At 39.1% G+C, this 19,201-nt stretch overlaps 1 protein-coding gene across 8 annotated transcripts; it reads right to left on the bottom strand.

Moving 5' to 3' along the window:
* Positions 1–327: 327 nt before the first annotated feature.
* Positions 328–18,237, bottom strand: SLC17A2 (solute carrier family 17 member 2). 8 transcript variants are annotated; one of them, XM_065544319.2, is made up of 13 exons: positions 17,823–18,237; positions 13,539–13,697; positions 13,317–13,427; positions 11,254–11,465; positions 8,733–8,966; positions 8,560–8,647; positions 6,013–6,099; positions 4,504–4,622; positions 4,220–4,381; positions 3,270–3,402; positions 3,033–3,180; positions 2,135–2,225; positions 328–1,019 (listed from the first exon to the last, which is right to left on the bottom strand). In XM_065544319.2, exons 3-13 carry the CDS (start codon positions 13,342–13,344, stop codon positions 885–887), a joined length of 1,437 nt encoding a protein of 478 aa, XP_065400391.1. In that variant the 5' UTR covers positions 13,345–13,427; positions 13,539–13,697; positions 17,823–18,237; the 3' UTR covers positions 328–884. The 8 variants fall into 8 exon arrangements, with proteins under 8 accessions (XP_065400391.1, XP_065400392.1, XP_065400394.1 ...); XM_065544320.2 differs by having other exon boundaries at positions 18,086–18,237; XM_065544322.2 differs by lacking the exon at positions 3,033–3,180.
* Between the last annotated feature and the right edge of the window lie 964 nt (positions 18,238–19,201).

The following is a 19,201-nucleotide window of genomic DNA, read 5'->3' as shown; positions in this document are numbered from 1 at the left end:
GTTATATCTTCAATATTTTTCTCCCCCATATAAATTGTCATTTCACTTGAAAGTGTCTCTGTCATCTCCCTCCAATTTTCATCATATGGTCTAAACTATATTGCTATCCCTTCTGGAAGTATCTACATTGTCTTCCTTTACATCCATTCTTCTCACAATACAAGCTTTCCAATTCTATCCTCTCTGTCCTTGATTTATAAGTTAACCTCATTTATCTAATCTTTTCTTGATCGTTTTCTCATCATTAATCTCTTGCAATTGGGCTAGGATAAATATCTGCTTAATCTGATGGAACTATCTGAATCTAAATAATTTGAAAATGGTCTATTTTATTTTAGCATGTAAATTTTAATAGAATTTAACCACATAAATAAACGTCCATGTTTTACAATGTATAAAAAATAATAAAAACTTTAATTCTGGGGATTATAGCTTTACAGTTCTGATGGGTGCTGAGATCTGTAACATATGGTTACAATTCCGAGCAGCTCTTCTCTGTATCCAATAACTTGCCCCACTATGAAGATATTTATCAGTGATCATTTTCACATGAATTTTTATTTATTTAGTACTTTCCAATGAGGAAAATTCAAAGGCCACATGGATTTTCAAGTTTGTCCAGCTGTTGTCAACCCCAGGTACATGTAGAAACCTCTAAGGAGTATCTAAAAATTAGTGGTATCTGGGTTCCACCCCAGACCAATTCATTCAGAATCTCTGGAGTGAGTCCCAGGCATCAGTATCTTATAAAGGCTCCCCAGGGAAGACTAACACACAGCGAGAGTTAAGAACTGCTGAGTCTATGGTCAAGAATATGAAGATAAGTAAAAAATGTTTAAAAAGTTCATGCTCAGTACTGCATTTAAGTTTGTAACTTTATGTCCTCAGAGGCGGGTGAGGGTCCTCTCTTTGGCCCAGTCTTGAAGTTCTGCTTGCCCAAATGTGACGTAAAAGACCAGGCCAAACATGTTGACTGCAGCAGACAGGAAAAAGACATTCCTCCAACCAGACTCAAAATCCTAGAGGTAAAAAACACAGAAAAATGATCAATCTCACAAGCTCCTTCTACACCAGTTCTAGAAGCCCTCCAAGTTGTGTATTGCAATGTTGATCACAAGGAATATAATGAACAATGTGCAGTAGCTACTTAAGAAAGTTTATGAAACTATTGGAAACAAAATGGCCAAAATGCACATCGGGTTCTGAGTTGAGATGGTTATTTCTTTAAATAAAAATAAAATACACTAATGTTTTTCTGAAAATTTGGATTTCAATGTATAATATTACTGATTTAAAATTATGCCTAAAATGGCACCATGGCATCGTGTTTGTGTCTTCTCTGTTTTTTTATTTTGGCTTGGTTTGGTTTGGTTTGGTTTTGGCTGTTGACATCTATCACTACAACCCATCCCAATTCAACACAAGTTCTATTTGGTCTTCTGTGTGACCCTCCTCAGAAAGCCCTACTAAGTAATTTCCAGCATTATAGTCACAGTGGATTCCTAGCAGTTTAGTCAAATATTAGCCTGACAACTTGATCACATAGAAATACAGTAAAAATAAAACTTCTCTTTGTAAGTTGGTTCTCGTCAGTCCTTCCATCCCTGACTGGGTCTGTCTTTTCGTCTTCCTCATGAGCCTGCATTTCCAAACACTGAGAAATCCTCCTTGCAATGTCTCACAGCCAATCTCTTTTCAGCCATTAAATTGTCTTTAAACAGGCCTTGGGATACTTTGTTTCCCTTTTGTGATTTTTTAAAAATTGGAATTAGTCTGAACATATTCTTCATGATCTTCTTATGCCCCTCTGTTTTCATCTCTTGCTATTCCTTGACATGTGTCATTCATTCTATTCATAACTAAGAATTGTTTCATGCTCATGTACCTCTAGGAAGCCATACATGCTATCTTCTGCACCAGAACAGCTCATTTTAATCAATCTCATGTCTATTCATCTTGAGAAAATAAGCTTATATTTTTCTTTCCCTGGGAAATCTGACCTATCAGAGTCTGATTTAGAGGCTCATGTAAATAGAGTAATTGTGTTGCCATCCAGACCTTGTGAGCACTGTGTGTATCTACAACACCTAAAACAATACCTGCCACTTGAAGATGTTCAATAAACTGGCCCAACCTGACTGATGAGGAATCCAGTGGCAGTGGAAGAGATGATTCCTGCGATGAGCCCAAATCCTCTTGAGATTCCCATGAGGAAACTTGCATATCTGTGGGAAGATGATTTTATAAATGATTTTATATAGAAAGCCACCTACAGCTTCTGCAGCAACTCAACTTTAACACAGTTCAGCTCTTATGGCAAAGTCATTTTGCTTAATGCAGTTTTTCATTCACCTAAAGACATTCAGGGCAATGTCTATTTGCCAAACCTGAAATTACCAACCTACTGAGTCAATAACCAGGGAGCAATGCAGTCTCTTTGGGAACTGAGTTTCTTTACCCTGGCAGCTCAGTGTAGAAGCCAGTTTGTGCAACGGGCAGGACACAGACTCCAAAGCCAAACTCCCTGGGTCCAAATCCTGGCTCTGCCTCTATGTGACCATAGTCACACCATGTAACCTCCTTGTGCCTCAGCCTTCTCCCTTATAAAATGGGGATAACAATAGGACCTACCTAATGTAACTGTGAGGATTAGATGTGTTGATACATGGCAAGTCTTGGCACAGGAGCTGGCTTACTATGACTGTATATATATGTGGTAGCTAATATGAACAACACCATGGAAACTTTTCTAAATCACATGTGTGGGCCTTTTCCCAGCATACACAGTTCAATCTCTGTTAGGGAACCTTGGGAAGCTTTTTATCAAAATGATTACTGGCCAAGGCTGGAAGTCGTTGTTCTAAAAATGCCACATTTGTTGTTCTAAAAATGGCCATAGACAAACATTTGTAGTTATTTGTCTCTCTGCCATTAGTGCATGTCAGTAACATTAAAGAGTTTCACGGTGACTACTAAGGTCTAACACCTCTGGAGGGGTCTGGAGGAGGGGAAAAAACAGGTAGAGCTCTTACCTGGGCGCGATATCTAAGGTGTTGATGATAAACCCTGAGTCACATAGGTTACTGGTCCCAGGAATAAGTATCAGCAAAATAATGGTTATCACGTAACTGGATGCCACAAAGGGCAGGGCCACAGCACATATTGATGGAAGGAAGAGCCCTGGGCAATGAGGACATGCTGTCAGGGAACCCTCTGAGACCATGTGCAGAAAAGGAATTGGTTAAATGAGCCCACATGCTTATCCTTACCAAGAGATGAGAAGAGCTTTCGCACAGTGATCAATCTGAGAAGATTCCTGGACAAAAGGAAATCTGCCAGCTGACCTCCTAGAATTGTACAGCTTGCAGCAGCAATAAAAGGCAGAGAGGACAGAACTCCACTCTGAAGGAAGGAAATTTACACAGAGTAGTTACAGAGATATGTTAGCACCAAAATTTATCAGTTACACAGACCAGCCATTAACTTACTCCCATGATATTGTGGGTTGTTTGGGGGAAAATTAGTGTCATTTTTTACACTAGATGAACACTGTCTCAGATAAGAGGGCCAGAAGCTGCATCACTCTGGGCTCCAGAGAAAAGCAATATTGATTTCTTGGTTGTTTTTTATTTTTGAGATGGAGTTTCACTTTGTTGCCCAGGCTGAAGTGCAGTGGCACGATCTTGGCTCACTGCAACCTCCACCTACCAGGTTCAAGCGATTCTCCTGTCTCAGCCTCCTGAATAGCTGTGATTACAGGCGCCTGCCACCATGCCTGGCTAATTTTTGTATTTTTAGTAGAGATGGGGTTTCACCATATTGGTTAGGCTGGTCTTGAACTCCTGACCTCATAATCCATCTGCCTCAACCTCCCAAGGTGCTGGGATTACAGGCATGAGCCACTGTGCCCAGCCCAACAATATTAATTTCTAAAAGAAACTTTGGAATCAGCTGGTGTGTTAGTATAGCATAGTGGTTAAGAATACGGATGCTGCAGCAGCTATACCACTTAGTATTGTGCAACCTGAGGCAAGTTATCTCACCTCTAAGTGTCCTGTTTCCACATCTGTGAAAAGGGAATTATAACAACACCTATCTCAAGGTCATTGTGAAGGTTAAATTAATGGTTATATGTAAAGCCAGAATGTAATAGGTAACACAGAACTGTTTCTCCTTATTACCATTATCATTTTCATAGAAGTATAGGAAGTAAACTCACATCTCTGATGTTAACATGGAGCAGAGTACTGATGTACGTTGGTAGGTATGTTAGGATGATGGTGCACAACCAGAAATGGCTGAAAAAACCCAGGAAAATGGCCCAAAGTGGTAGGCATGTGACCATCGCCTTTATGGGGACAGCACGTCTAGGAGAACTGGGCTGAAAAGAAATATCTAATCAGCATGAGTATTAGAGCAGCCAAGATGGTGCCTCTCGGAGGAGATCCACACCCTGCCCTAGAGACCTCTGCATGGGCCACAGGTACAAGGTGTGCACTGTACCTGTTGAGCCAGTGAGGACACGATGTGCTCCTTTTCCCTAACACTTATGCATGGGTGATGCATGGGGTCATCATAAATCACTGTGAACCATAGGAGACAGCAGACACAGCCAGTGCTACCTGGGAAGAAGGTATAAAATTAGTTTTTAGGTAGATTTGTTTACTAGGGGAAGGGAGTTTCCTCTGAAGTGGCATGCCTCTCCCTTCTACACACTAATCAATTAATGCTTATTCTACCATAAGGACCTAAATGTTCCCATTCTTTCTTTCAATCCTTCTACAAACCTGTTAAAGCTTTTAAGATACTATGTCTCAAATAGAAAGCCACCTTTTGTCAATGTCAGAGCCCTCTGGAGATAACATGAGCACGGCATTGTATAGCTGATTAACTACTTTAAAGGCTCCAATGATTATAGTGTTATGTGAGCAGCAACTTCTTAATGCACACATAAATTGTCTTGTGGAAGATCTGAATAGTCAGGATTGCAGTCACACATACTCGAAACAACCTTCCATGAAATCATGTGGCAGGAAAAAATTTCCAATGCACTTACAAGAGACAGTGTTATTTGTATTCAAGCCATACATCCATTATGGATTCCCAAAAGAAATATTTCTGTACAATACCTGGTTAACATGCACAAACCAAAATAATTAACACCATTAATGAGAAAGCCATTCAGGCCAGGACTATATTTAATGATACCATTTGGCTATAACAACAAAATCAAGTGTAGAAAATTGTCTTATTACTGGAATTTGTTATTTGAGGAACATTCTATGTTAAAAGATTCTGAGGACTAGTTTTCTTTAAATTCCATCTATTTACTGGATTCATTGATTCTTTTATTTTAAAGCTAAAAATCAGGCACTATGATGATACCCAAGTGATGAAAACATTATAGAATGGATTCCTTGCCTCAAGCATTTCACAGTTTAGTGGAAAGAAAAGGAGAAATAAATAATTACACACCAACATAACCTAGAGAGGAAATATCATAAATGAGAGAATGCCAGAATCTAATAGAGTAAGCCCTGGAAGGGCCCATGGGGAAGGGCACAGTTGAATCGAGCTTTGCAAGATGAACTCGGTAGAGAATAGGTGAACGGCATCTTGGGCAAAAATAATAATTAAAATAAAATATGAAGACACATTGAAGATGTACTTCACTATCTTTGACATCTTAACTGCATGTAACAGGCACTTTAGATGTGGTGGTAGAGATTCTGCAGAAGATGCTTAATATGGAAGCACAAGACTGCATCACAAGTCAGTGCCATGTGAATAGTCAACTCCTCTATCCCGTGCATGTGGCTTCCCAGAACCACCAGGAAGGTGTTAATCAAGTTGTGTGACTAGATTAAAAATGATACCAACCGTTGACATTTGTTATCATCTTCCATTTGATAAAGGACATTTTCTTTCATATAGGAAGAATGTGGGTGATGTAGGTGCCAAAACGGATGCTCAGGAAATGGAGGCATTAGGATTTAGGAGAAAGTGACTCACCAAAGATGTAGAAGATAAAAGGCCAGCCCAAGGCCTGTGAGATTAGTCCCCCCACACAGAGGATGATGAAGGATCCAAATGCTGATCCTAAAGGGAAGAGGGAGAAAAACACTTATGAAAATAGCAAAGGCTGAGACTTCATGGCCTCTCTAAACATTGTCCCAACAGTGAGATGGCAGACTTAGAATTATTGGGCAATGAGAGTAATTATTTCTGCTCACAGATTTTCCCCAATAAAGTAATATATATGATATAATTAAAATTAATAAATAATAGTAACAAACCCTCTGATTCTTCAATGACTCCTCAACACCAATGTGACCAAATCTAAATCCCTTAGTTTGTCACAGCAACTCTCTGCTATCATAGCCCATTAGTATTTTCTTGTGATTACAGTTGCATTCTTGTATGATCTAATATGAGGCTGGGGGCAGGAAATGAAAGACTTACAAAATTCAGTAAGACACAGCCCCTGCCCTCAAAGAGCTTCTGGTCCAATTGAAGAGAAAAATGTGAATAAAATTGATTGTCACTAGTGAAATGCCATGTAGGCTTTGGAGTCTACATTAAAAAAAAAAAAAAAAAAAAAAAAAACAAGAAACATAATTCACAGAGACCCATAGTAAGAAATGCATTTTACAGGGTAACATAACACACACACCAATATACATAAACACTTGTACACACAACCACACACATATGCCTCAATGGTTTCATGAATCAATATTTAACTTTACCATGTCCAATGCACTCCAACAATTTCTATTCTATTCTATTCTATTCTATTCATTTTTTAAAATAATGATTTTAACCCACTCAATGCATTTTATGACTCACTAATGGGTTCCAACCTGTAATTTGAAAAAAAAAAAAAGATGTAAAATATAAGTGTGATAATAAAACTACAATGTGCGTGGAAGTAATAATAATAATTGACAATAATTATAAGATTTAGGAAGTTTTTACGTAAGCTATACAATAGGATAGATAGAATTTTGGCACAAGGAGCAGGGGCAAAGAACTTTCCAGGCATATAAACTAATGGGAGCAGAGCCAGAGGGAAGTGCAGTGCGGATCTATGTGGGGAGCAGCCAATGTCCGGTGCCACTAGAGCCATGCTTGCACAGGGGAGTTGAGTGGAATAAGGTTGGGGCCAGATGGCTGAGAACTTTTGTATCCATGCAATAAACAGGTCAGTCTTTAGTCTGTAAACATGAAGGAACACATTGAAAATTATCAAGCAAGTGAGGAAAAATGCCTCATCTGTACTTTTTATTTTTTTATTTTTTTTATTTTTTTCTTTTTTTTTTTTGAGACGGAGTCTCGCTCTGTCGCCCAGGCTGGAGTGCAGTGGCCAGATCTCAGCTCACTGCAAGCTCCGCCTCCCAGGTTTACGCCATTCTCCTGCCTCAGCTTCCCGAGTAGCTGGGACTACAGGCGCCCGCCACCGCTCCTGGCTAGTTTTTTGTATTTTTTAGTAGAGACGGGGTTTCACCGTGTTAGCCAGGATGGTCTCGATCTCCTGACCTCGTGATCCGCCCGTCTCGGCCTCCCACAGTGCAGGGATTACAGGCTTGAGCCACAGCGCCCGGCCCTCATCTTTACTTTAGCAAGATAACTTGGTTTTGGTGGAAGGAAGGTTGAAAGAAACCAGTCTAGAAGAGAGAGAGATCAGCAGATAGTATTTGCAAATAGAGGAGGTGGGGACAACTATGATGGAAGGAAGCAAGAAAGCAGGAGGGTTACTTGAGGTAAAAGTCTGCAGGATGCAGCTGTGTAGTGGACCTAGGAGTGAGAAGCTTGATGGAATCTTAGTTCTGCTCTTCGAGTATATACTCTCAGCATGACAGGCTGGGAAGAACAGCACTGATAAAGTTGTAGAGGCCTTAGTAGGATCACATACCACGGAAAGGCAGTCTAGCATAGTGATTAAGGGTGTCTGCTCTAAGGCTAAAATTTGCGCGGGCTTAAATCTCAGACCTACCGCCTGCTGGCTATTTGTATTTGGGCAATTTTCTTAATCTCCACCTTCCTTAACTCCCTTCTCTGTAAAATAAGAATTTAAAATGGTACTTACATGAGAGGGTTGTTGTGAGAATTAATTAGCTCACAATAGAATAGTCAAGAGCTTAGAATAATACAGAAACTCCAAACTCTTCTAGCCTCATTTCTCTCCTTACCACTTGGAGCTGTGGTAGCCTTAATTCTCACTGCAAAATCATTGCTAAGATGGTGTATATATAGTTTACTTGATCTTTTTTCCATTTATGCAATTCTTAAAGGTTTAAACATTTTCCTACAAGGCTTTTCTGACTACTAAGGCTTTTCTGAGCTGAATCCTAGCTCACAGTGGTTTCTTCTACTTCTAAGCCTCAATGTGTTTACTGTACAGATGCATCTTTCTTATTTGTGATGCAACTGTCTTGTATTGTTGAATTTTTCCGTAGTACTTTTTCTCCCTCTTCCCTAAACTATTTGATTCATAGATGATAAGACACAGTAGGATGGAACAGATGACAAAGCTATGACCCATGTGTGCACACTTACCTGATCCTGCAATGGTGGTGAGCTTGCTTCGTTCAAGTGGAGGAGCCCACTTTGCCCAAATAGTAAACTGACCTGTCCATGCCATTCCCTGAAATGAAAATCATTAAGACCTTTGATATTTTGTAGAATTCAGGAATCTGGATCCCACCCAGAATGAGAAAGTATCTGGATACCTGGGCCATGCCCTGGACTGTCCGAACCACAATGACCAAAATCACTCCGAAGTCAGCAGCCAATGGTGTAAAGAGGGTGAGAAGGGAAGAGATCAGCAAACCAGCACCAAGCATGTTTTTTGCTCCAAATATCCCTGCTAAATATCCACTTGGGATCAGAGTCAGTATTATCCCATAGTTGATGGAGCTAAAGATGATACCCTGAGTTTCTGGGCTCCACTGATACACAGAGGCCTGGGGAAAAATAGGAAAACTCTTTGTCAAGAAGTCCTATTATGAAAATCTACTTTACAGTCAGAGTTGCTTGAGGTTGGTGAGACCCTACTATAAAATATCTATTTTTGTTTTTCTCTATATTCTTCCTACCTTCCCAAACAACCAATTATACCCCTAATTTGCTTTCTTAGAAGGAGAGAAAAACAGAAAAAATGAAGAAAAGAGGTAAAGAAAATGATTATATAGATGAATAATAGGAAGAAGTAAATGGAAGAAAACAATGAGAGATATTTCATCTGTGAAAGTGCTTCCTCTATTTTGCTTCTAGTAAAAGTTGAGTAACATGTTGACTCTTATATCAAAGAATTTTTAAAACACACACACAAAGCTTTACTGAACTCTTAACCAAAATCAGTACCTAATTAAAAAGAAAAATCAAGTTTGGGAATTATGGTCTGCCCTGGCTGAACTGAGTTTCTAAAACACATATTACAAATGAATAAGATCACATTCTTCTGATACAACTCAATAAATAATTTGAATTATTTTAAAATAACTACCTAAAATGCCTGAATAATTATATAAGTTATATTACCTGAATATTTACCTAAAAATAAATAGATTTTAAAATAAATAAAATAAAGAAAGAAAGAAATAAAATAGATTTTAAAATAAAATAAAAAATAAATTCAATAAGGCCCCTAAATATCTGGCATCATGCTATAGAGAGCCAAAGGATATAAAATATGATATAAAATATTTTAGCCACTCAAAAAAACAATAAATAATACAAGGTATATGAATCACGTGAGAATCAAGATTTGAGGATGAATATAAATAAAACAGCAACTTTGAGAGGAAAAAGAACAATTCAGGAAGGTCCCAGAAAGGAAGCAATATTTGAACTATCCCTTGAAAAATGACTATGATTTATAGAAAGTCAAAAAGGAAAATTTTATCTCATTGGAAAAATTTGCAAAAGTGAACTTGTAGCATTTGGAAGAAACTAACAGGGACTCTGGCTTGCTCAGAGCAAAAACTTTCCATGGGTCATTGACAGCAGATGTGAGTGTGCTGAGAAGTAGGTCCAAATTCCGGAGGAACACAGCATGTCCAGTGAACACTGTATGTTTGACAACTTGAAGGTATCCAAGATACCTGAATAGTGAATCTACTCAGTGTGGATATGTAGATGGGATAATGGAGGAAAGACTGGAGACAATAAATTTATGTACTCATTGTAAATAAGCTGGGTCCAATGTAACAAAATCATTAATCATGAATTATAGTGATGACATTGGAAATGTACAGTACAAGATAATTTAAAGGATAATTTTTTTAATTGGGTAAATTCATGGTTTCCATATAAATGTAAAATAAGCATACAGCGAAGATTTTATTTAACTCATTGATTAATGGAGGGAGTAAATAAGATGTTATAACTGGTTCAAAGGAAAACTCAAAGAATCACGCATAACACAAGCAGGAAGCAATGCTGAAATATACTTTAAATATACAGCAGAGTCCGGTGCAGTGGCTCACATCTGTAGTCCCAACACTTTGGGAGGCCAAGGCGGGTGGATCACCTGAGGTCAGGAGTTCGAGATCAGCCTAGTGAAACCCTGTCTCTACTAAAAGTACAAAAATTAGCCAACAGTCGTGGCACGCCCCCTTAGTCCCAGTTACTCAGGAGGCTGAGACAGGAAAATCACTTGAACCCAGGAGGCGGAGGCTGCAGTGAGCTGAAATCACGCCACTGCACTCCAGCCTGAATGACAGAGAAAGACTCTATCTCAAAAAATAAATAAACAAACAAACAGCAAAATTGGCTGATGTCCACTGGGAGGTGAGTGGAGAAAAGTTTTAACTGATTTTTCTCTTGGCAAAATTTATTTGCAAAGCTATGGACAAGAATTATTTGCATTTCTATTTGTTATATAGAATTTACAGGGTTATAAAATTGCTTAGAAACAGTAAAACAGGCAGAGAACTGGATAGGATTGAGTAACCTATAAGAATGTGCCCAGGTAATACCTAGTTTTTCATTGAAGACATCACATAAACTGTTCCATTTTTAAATTTTTCACATTTAATCCTACAGTTCACCCACCTTATAATCATAATAACCTCAATGAAATCTTATTTTTATTATAGAAGTAATCAATGTCTCAAAGAAAAATAGTTCCAGTCAGTTTTAGTTTGTCATTGGAAATGTATACTTCTATACTCCACAGAATCAAGATCTATGCCTTCCTTTCAAAGTTTTTTCCTCTCAACAAAGAGCCCTATTTTCTGTCATACTTACCTTTGTATCAGATTCCTTGTTGGATATGCTGGAGTTATTGAGGGCGTCTGCAACAGGCCCCTCAGTGGAGGCATTAGATAGAGCATGCTGCTGAGTGGTGTTCACCATGGCAATTATTGCAATGCTCAGACTCACACGCTGAGTTATCATGGTGAAGTTTGAGAAGTGCATGATAAGAGCCAGCCCATAGCGTAATGAACAGAAATCTGGACCTGGAGAACAACACACATGTATGCAATGAGCATCCTGACCGAGACCCCCTTCTTTTCCTTTCTCCCACAGCTAGATCTGATAGAACTTTGGATGATATCATGAAATCTCATTGTCTTATTTTCACCAAAATAGCCAGCACTACAAACCCACTTTGTCAAATGATTTGGTTGGCTTCAAGACATTGAATATGGGATCTTATAACCAAGTAAAGCAAATATGGCTATCTTTCAAGGGGGTAGGAAGCAGATGATAAATAGAGAAAACCCAAATGTAAGGCATTTATGTCATATTGCTCCAAAACGAAGTGAATGGGGATGACAGTGGCAGAGCCAGTCACATAACCGTCTCAGCATCAGTAAAATTCTCTGGGCTGTAAGTCAATAGTCCCATCTGTTATGCACATTTGTTTATCACAAAGCTTGAGAGTTTATACATAATGAGCTGCCTTTGAATTAAGGTATTGCACATCCAAGGATTCTCTTTTAATACATTTGAGAGATAGTACTTTAAAAGAACACTTCGACTAATTCCCTAGTGTAATGTCTACTTGGAAATGTTTTTGCTATGTGTCACTAGGCACTGCCTTCACATATGCTCAACTTAAAAAAATAAAAATTGCGTGGGGTGCTGTAGTCCCACCATTTTGGGAGGCTAAGGCAGGAGGATCACTTGAGGTCAGGAGTTCGAGACCAGCCTGGCCAACATGGTAAAACCCCATCTCTACTAAAAATACAAAAATTACCCGGGCATGGTGGTGCATGCCTGTAATCCCAGCTACTCGGGAGGCTGAGTAAGGATAATCACTTGAACCCAGGAGGCAGAGGTCGCAATGAGCCAAGATCATGTCACTGCACTCCAGCCTGGGTGACAGAACAAGACTCAGTCTCAAAAAAAAAAAAAAAAAAATTAATGTGTAGAACTATTTTTACAAAGCTTGTAGGTGATGTGGTGCTGGAAGATATTCAATGTATTGAAAGGACAAATTTTTTCTTTAAAAGCATCCCCATAAAGTGGAACAACCACAGAGCAATATTGAAAGGGTTCCCATGTGCATGATAGATTGGATTTTTCCTGCTTATTTGAAGGAAAACACTAACGCGAAACGAAGAGAAAACCTATGAAGACACAGATAAGAATATAATGGAAGAAATAATTTTTAATGGCCAAAAAAGCTCACAGATAAGAGTGGTGGTCTGGGAAATAATTATTTCCATTTTACTGGAGGTTTCCAAGCTCAGGAGAAAGAGCCAGCCGTTTGGCAAGAATATTATAGTAGGAATTCATACGTAGGTTGGTTTAAAATGAGTTTCCTGGGCCAGGCGTGGTGGCTCATGCCTGTAATCCCAGCACTTTGGGAGGCCGAGGCGGGTGGATCACGAGGTCAGGAGATCGAGACCATCCTGGCTAACACGGTGAAACCCCGTCTGTACTAAAAAACAAAAACTCAGCTGGGCATGGTGGTGCATGCCTGTAGTCCAAGCTACTCAGGAGGCTGAGGCATGAGAATCACTTGAACCCGAGAGGCAGAGGTTGCAGTGAGCTGAGATCGCACCACTGCACTCCAGCCTGGGAGGCAGAGCAAGACTCTGCCAAAAAAGAAAAAAAAAAAAAGACTTTCCCAAAACTTATTCCACTCCCTAGATCCCAGGATGTATTGCTTATTTGGCTTAATTTCTGACAGATGACTTCGTGGGTCTAAGGAAAAAGCAATAGGATTGGGGCTGGAGCTGGCTCCAATGTTACACTGGGAGTATCTTTACCAAAGGGCAGTGTGATGCAGGGATGTGTAAATGGGTTGGAATCAGCTTCAGCTTATTAACATAGCCTGCAAACAAGAGCAGTGGCTTTACCTTTCCTGGTGGCAGGCTTCCCGTCCATTTAGCTTCTGTGGGAAATGGTACCACGCTTTGTGGTGGAGTTTCCCTGTGCCCTGAATCTCTTTTACTACAACAGTCTTTTATCTATGGAGAGAACATAATCCAAAACATAATACACAAATAATTTCCCCTTGTTAATGTTGCCTCCTCTTAGCATCAGTAAAAGTTTTGACCCAACACAGCTCCATAACTTACATTTTATAGGGCACCACTGGTATGCTTTTGGTTACAGGATTGTTAAAAGGAAATCTGGCTATAAGTTCCAGCTGTGTGACCTAGAGTTAGTCATTTAAATTCTCTAATCATTCATTTCCTCATCTGTTCAATGAAGATAAGGCTCCTTTCTGAGTGCAGCTGGAAGAATTAAATGAAAAATTGCATGTACTTTATTAAACCACACAGAAGCATGCAAAGGTGAGGAGTAGTATTGCTTGTAGCAGACCATAAGACAGGACAATTAAACTAAGCTCAAGAGCGAAGGAGTAAGGTTCCAGAACGGTCTTTCCTTTCATTCTGATGGTGTTTCTCTCCCCTCTGTACCACCAGAACAATGTTCCATGCGCCTTCGAACATGAAGGATGGCATTACATAACACTAATATGTATTACAATTAAAGGTTTAAAATGTTTATTCTCATATTTGCTACACACAATGTGGACACTTGATTGGACTGACAGTCTTCATGTCACCTAGAAAATTATAATGAACAGGGACTTCTTACTATAATTGTGAATAAATCCAGCTATTGTGACAGGCAAAGAGAATTCACGGCTCTAAATATGGACATGTTTAATTTCATATTTGAACACTAATCAAACTATCTTTGGGGATACATACATTTTGTTTATTTTAGGAAAAATCCATATCCTAAAAATATCGTCAATTTTCCATTCATTCCTAAATTGAAGCTTCTATGACTTTACTTTTTAATTTTTTTTAAATCCTTGAAGACATCTGAAGCTTCTATGACTTTAAAAACACATGTATCGGCTGGGTGCAGTGGCTCACACCTGTAATCCCAGTACTTTGGGAGACTGACGTGGGTGGATCACTTGAGGTGAGGTGTTCGAGACCAGCCTGGTCAACATGGTGAAACCCCATCTCTACTAAAAATACTAAAATTAGCTGGTGTGGTGGCACATGCCTGCAGTCCCAGCTACTAAGGAGGCTGAGGCAGCATAATTTCTTGAACCCAAGAGGCAAAGGTTGCAGTGAGCCAAGATCGTGCCACTGCACTACAGCCTGAGGGACAGAGCAGGACTCCGTCTCAAAACAAACAAACAAAAAACACATGTATCAAACCTATATTTTATCATTCAAGGCTTTGCACTGCTTTTGCACACAAAACTTAAAAGACTTGTCCATACCTTTAAAGATATAATCTGTGACCTTAGGCTGAAGGATTATAATGAAAGGCATAGATGAAAAATTTTGTCCAAAAATATCCTTTGTAGTATTACTCATGACCGCATAATGTTAGAGATAAATTAACCTAATAATGAGAGTCTGGCAAGTCAATTTGATAGATTATTGTGATGGAAGCTATTTTAAAATGTTTTCAACAATACTGAATTACATTAGAAAAATGCTAGTACTCTAGTGTACAAAGCAGGGTGCGCTATGCATGTCCACATACAGGAATAGAAACTGATTCACACAAGTGCCGGTGATGACTATTTCTGGGTTACAAAACAGGATGGTCACTTCATTCTTTGTGATTTTCTATATTTACCAAGTGATTTTGTAAATAATTAGTAGATACTCATTTTATATTCAGAAGTAGCTAAATGAGTTTAAAAGAACAATAATTGGACTTCATCAGCATGGCAAGTATAGTGTTCTGCTTTCCAAGTATCTCTAAAATTCTGAGAATAATGTCTCTCCATCTAAATTTTGAATTTTGGGTGTTTGGGTTGTTGTTGTTGTTGTTGTTATTGTTTTGTACAATGGACCCAAATGGAGACCCAATTGCTAGTAAGATCAGGTCAGCACCAGGATAGATACTGGTTGTTGCTTTGCTTTAGAAAGCCTCCAAGTCTTGCTAACATCTGGACATCAGGAGTTCAGCTCATTGCTCTACACTCAGATCCTAGCTGAAGTCACCTGTGGTCAAACCCAGAGTTTGGATCGTTTTCTATTTGATTTCACTTTTTATGAAAGATCCCATGGCTTGGCTGAAGGCAACTCTTTAAATGTACATGCAGCTGCAATTACTTACACCCCACTTAAAGCTTTCCCACCAACTTCTCCAATCGTATAAACACTGAAAGCTGAAAGAGACTCAGAGATCCTCTGGCCCAACTGTTCATTTTATTGATAAGAAAATTTGTGTACAGAAAATTTAAAAAGTTGCCTGAAACCACATGTTGCACAGAGCCAGCACCAGATCCCCTAATGCCCAGACTGCTGTTTGTTCTACCTATTAATACAACTTCCCCTTTATTTTCATAATATTTTAAGCACAAGCTTAAAACTCAATAGGATAGCTCCATTTTGAGGTATTATACAGGAGAATTTGTACATTTTAAATCAAGTTCCAATCATTTATTCTAGAAGGAAATTTGATGATGAAAAATCCCTTTAAGTTGAGCTTTGAGTATTAAACATAAACACAACAAAACTACTTCTCCTTGCTCTTTATGTTACTGGAATTGTATCACAAACCCATCACTTCAGTTTTTCTTCCCATTCTCTGCTGCTGTCTAATGAGAAAGGATGAAAAGCCCACTTAAGTTTTATGGTTTCAAATGCTACTTTGATTTTGTATCAATAGGTAATTTCAGTTCTTCATTTCCTATTTTCCTTTGCATGAGACAAATGCAGAAATCAGGCTAACATGCCAAACCATTCTAAACTGAGGTATTTCATAGTAATGGGAAGTATTTTTCCAGAATAAGCACAGAAGCTAATAAAATTATGGAGCCTGAACACTGGCATGGTTGATATGTAGTTAGAGACAGTGGAATAATTATTAGCCTATTTGCAAACAATTGAGAACATGTAACACTGTCAGAACCCTACCCTTTAAGGAGCTATACCTCTAAAAAAATAATTGTGATTTCTAGTGCCAAAGTTGTAAGTAGACACAGAAAAATGAATTGAAATTAAGTTAAAAGAAAATGTTATATTAAAAAAATTACTTGACACAGTATAGGTTGAATTTGAGAAAAAAATCAATAATGTACATATTATGGTATACGCATAAGTGAAAAAACAGGTTTTCCCCTTTTTTTAAGTCTAGAACTCATGATTTTATTATAATGGTTGTTAGATGGCTCTTAGATTCTCCTAATATCCAGCCTGTCTTGCATCATCTCTGTTAGCCCAGAGTCCTAGTTTACTCAGAATAAATGTTACACCTAGATCAAAGAGCATGAACCTGCAGTTGGGAGGGTATTCAAGGACTGAATTCTGCTCTGCCATTCCCAGATTGAGTAAACCAGGTAAAGTTTCATAAAGTCTCAGGACTTTCACTGTTTTATGGGAAGAATTGGGATAATGTTACTTCACTGGGCAGTTTGGAGTGAAAACAAAGCTATGAGACATGCCTCGTAAATTGCAAAGTGTTAAACGTTGTATACTATTCTAGATACTAGCAACAGCAATAATAATAAACAGTTACAATATTGGTAGTCTAGCCCTCTCAGATCCCTAAGTACAGGCCTACAGCAAATGAAATATATTTCTATAAAAGTGCCTTCGATTGGTTGTTAAATTGGTTTTAAATGCTACTTTTCAAAAGTGGATTCTTCTAGCCTGGAATCCACAAGATGAGTGGGGAGGGGTTCACCAGAAAACATAGGAAGAAGCAATTCCTTCAGTGTTAGAAAAACTGAGCGCCCTCTCATCAACGGCCTATCTTTCTGAGAAATTGGTGCTGACCACAATGTCCCTGGGTGCCTTTTCTTAGCTGTACAATGAAGGTAACAAGCTAGGTGATCTCTCCAAGCATACAATTTTCTTGCCTTCAGTCTTATTCATCTTTGATATGTTCTCTTTCCTTTTATTATTATTATCTTTTTGAGACAGAGTCTTACTCTGTCACCCAGGCTGAAGTGCAGTGGCATGATCTCAACTACTGCAACCTCTACCTCCCAGGTTCAAGCAATTCTCCTGCCTCAGCCTCCTGAATAGCTGGCACATTTGTTATGCACATGCCTAGGTGCATGCGCCATTACGCCCAGCTTATTTTTGTATTTTCAGTGGAGACATGGTTTCACCGTGTTGGCCAGGCTGGTCTCAAACTCCTGACCCCAAGTGATCTGCCCGCCTCAACCTCCCAAAGTGCTGGGATTACAGGCGTGAGCCACCGCACCCGGCCATGTTCTCTTTTTCCTGAGGGACTATTTCAAATTCATATAGAAGTCTGAAAAGACTCATTAGCCACAGTCCCAAACACAAATCTTGTCAGTTATGGTCAGTATTTCATCCACAGCCAAACCCAGTCCAACTAATCACAGCATCACAGTTAATACTCACAGCATCCTTGGAGAAATGACCATTGTCCACAGTGTCCATTGGTACCAGTGGCTTCTCAAGCCTTGCCCTAGCGTCTTGATTGAATCAGTTATCTTTTTCAGAAAGTCTCTTCATTTTGGAATTAGGCAATATTACCAGATGGAGATCCTTATGTTGCTGTTAATGTCTTTTCTCTGACTTCTCCTAAAACTGTTCCCTCCCCTTAATGGACCTTTGGTAAGTTAGTAATTATCCTTCTACCCATAAAGAAGAAAAGCACTTACCTTCACCATTAAACCAGTATTTTAAGCCCTAGACTATAAGGCTAACTTGGAAAAGGAGGGAGTTTTCTGTCCCTTCTTCCCTTTCAAATACTTTTGCAGGGTTTTACAGGGATAAATAATGAGCCACCTGGCAGTCAGACAGCACCAGGTTTGGCCCCACTTTCTCAGAAAGCCTCGGTTTGGCTTTGCCGCTTAATTTTTAACTTCATTTTCAAGTTCTCACTGTTAGAATATCTCAAAAGATGTCATTGCGTGTTTCTGCTTTGAACTGTGCATACAACCATTCAGTCAACAAGCCTTTTTTTCTGAAAGCAAGGGGGCACGGTGTGGAAGAAAGGGCAGGGCTCCTGAAATCAGAGATGGAGTCAGACCCATATTCACTTCCTAGTGTTTTCCCTGAGTTTGGACAAGTCACTGAACCTCTTTGAATTCGCTTCCGCTTTAGTAAAGCAAGGATTGTGATACTCTACTCATGGGATTATTGAACAAATGAAATACATATGCTAATTGGTAGTAGTTCTTCAATAAATGAGGTGTTCATTCCTCTTTAGGAGTTCAGTTAAGTCAATTAGATTTCAATACGCATTTGGTGCCCACAGCCTAATGAATGTGAACCGTGACTACCCTGGCAACTTCCCAGGAAGCTGCATTGTAGCCCTCCTTCCTGTTTCATATCATGCATGTCTTTCCTAATCCAGTTCCTGCTTGGCTCCTGACTCTTGGAATTGAGTCCTATTTGTAATTATTAATTTTGAGACTGTGGTTGCTATTGGATTTTCCTAGTGTGACGCAACCCTTATAAAATGAGGCGAGAGCCTTCCCTCTCTGGCTTTATCAACTTCAAACTTCCTTAACTAAGTTCCCCCATCTTAGTGAGTCTCAGCATACTCCCCACATAACCTGCTGGAGTAGGCTTATCCTACTCAACTCCTCAGATCTCTGTATCTAATTCTATTTTATTGCTGTTGTAGTAAATTACCGCAACTGTGGTGGCTTGAAACAACACACATTTATTTATTTATTTACAGTTCTAAAGGTCAGAAGTCCAAAATGGGGTTCGGTGAGCCAAACTCAAGGTATTGGCAAGGTTGTGCCCCCTCCAGAGGCTTTAGGGGA

Source organism: Macaca fascicularis, chromosome 4 (assembly GCF_037993035.2).
Source record: "Macaca fascicularis isolate 582-1 chromosome 4, T2T-MFA8v1.1".
In the NCBI taxonomy this organism is placed as follows: Eukaryota; Metazoa; Chordata; class Mammalia; order Primates; family Cercopithecidae; genus Macaca; species Macaca fascicularis.
Note: the sequence above shows the minus strand (reverse complement) of the source record. Positions and strands in the feature narration are given on the sequence as shown.

Coding starts and splice junctions, on each gene's coding strand:
- SLC17A2 (XM_065544319.2), bottom strand. CDS start 13,344: ATGGACGGGAAGCCTGCCACCAGGAAAG. Junction 11,466..13,316: donor GAAGCCTGCCACCAGGAAAG/GTAAAGCCACTG, acceptor GTTGTTCTCCAG/GTCCAGATTTCTGTTCATTA. Junction 3,403..4,219: donor TCCATGTTAACATCAGAGAT/GTGAGTTTACTT, acceptor TCCTTCCTTCAG/AGTGGAGTTCTGTCCTCTCT.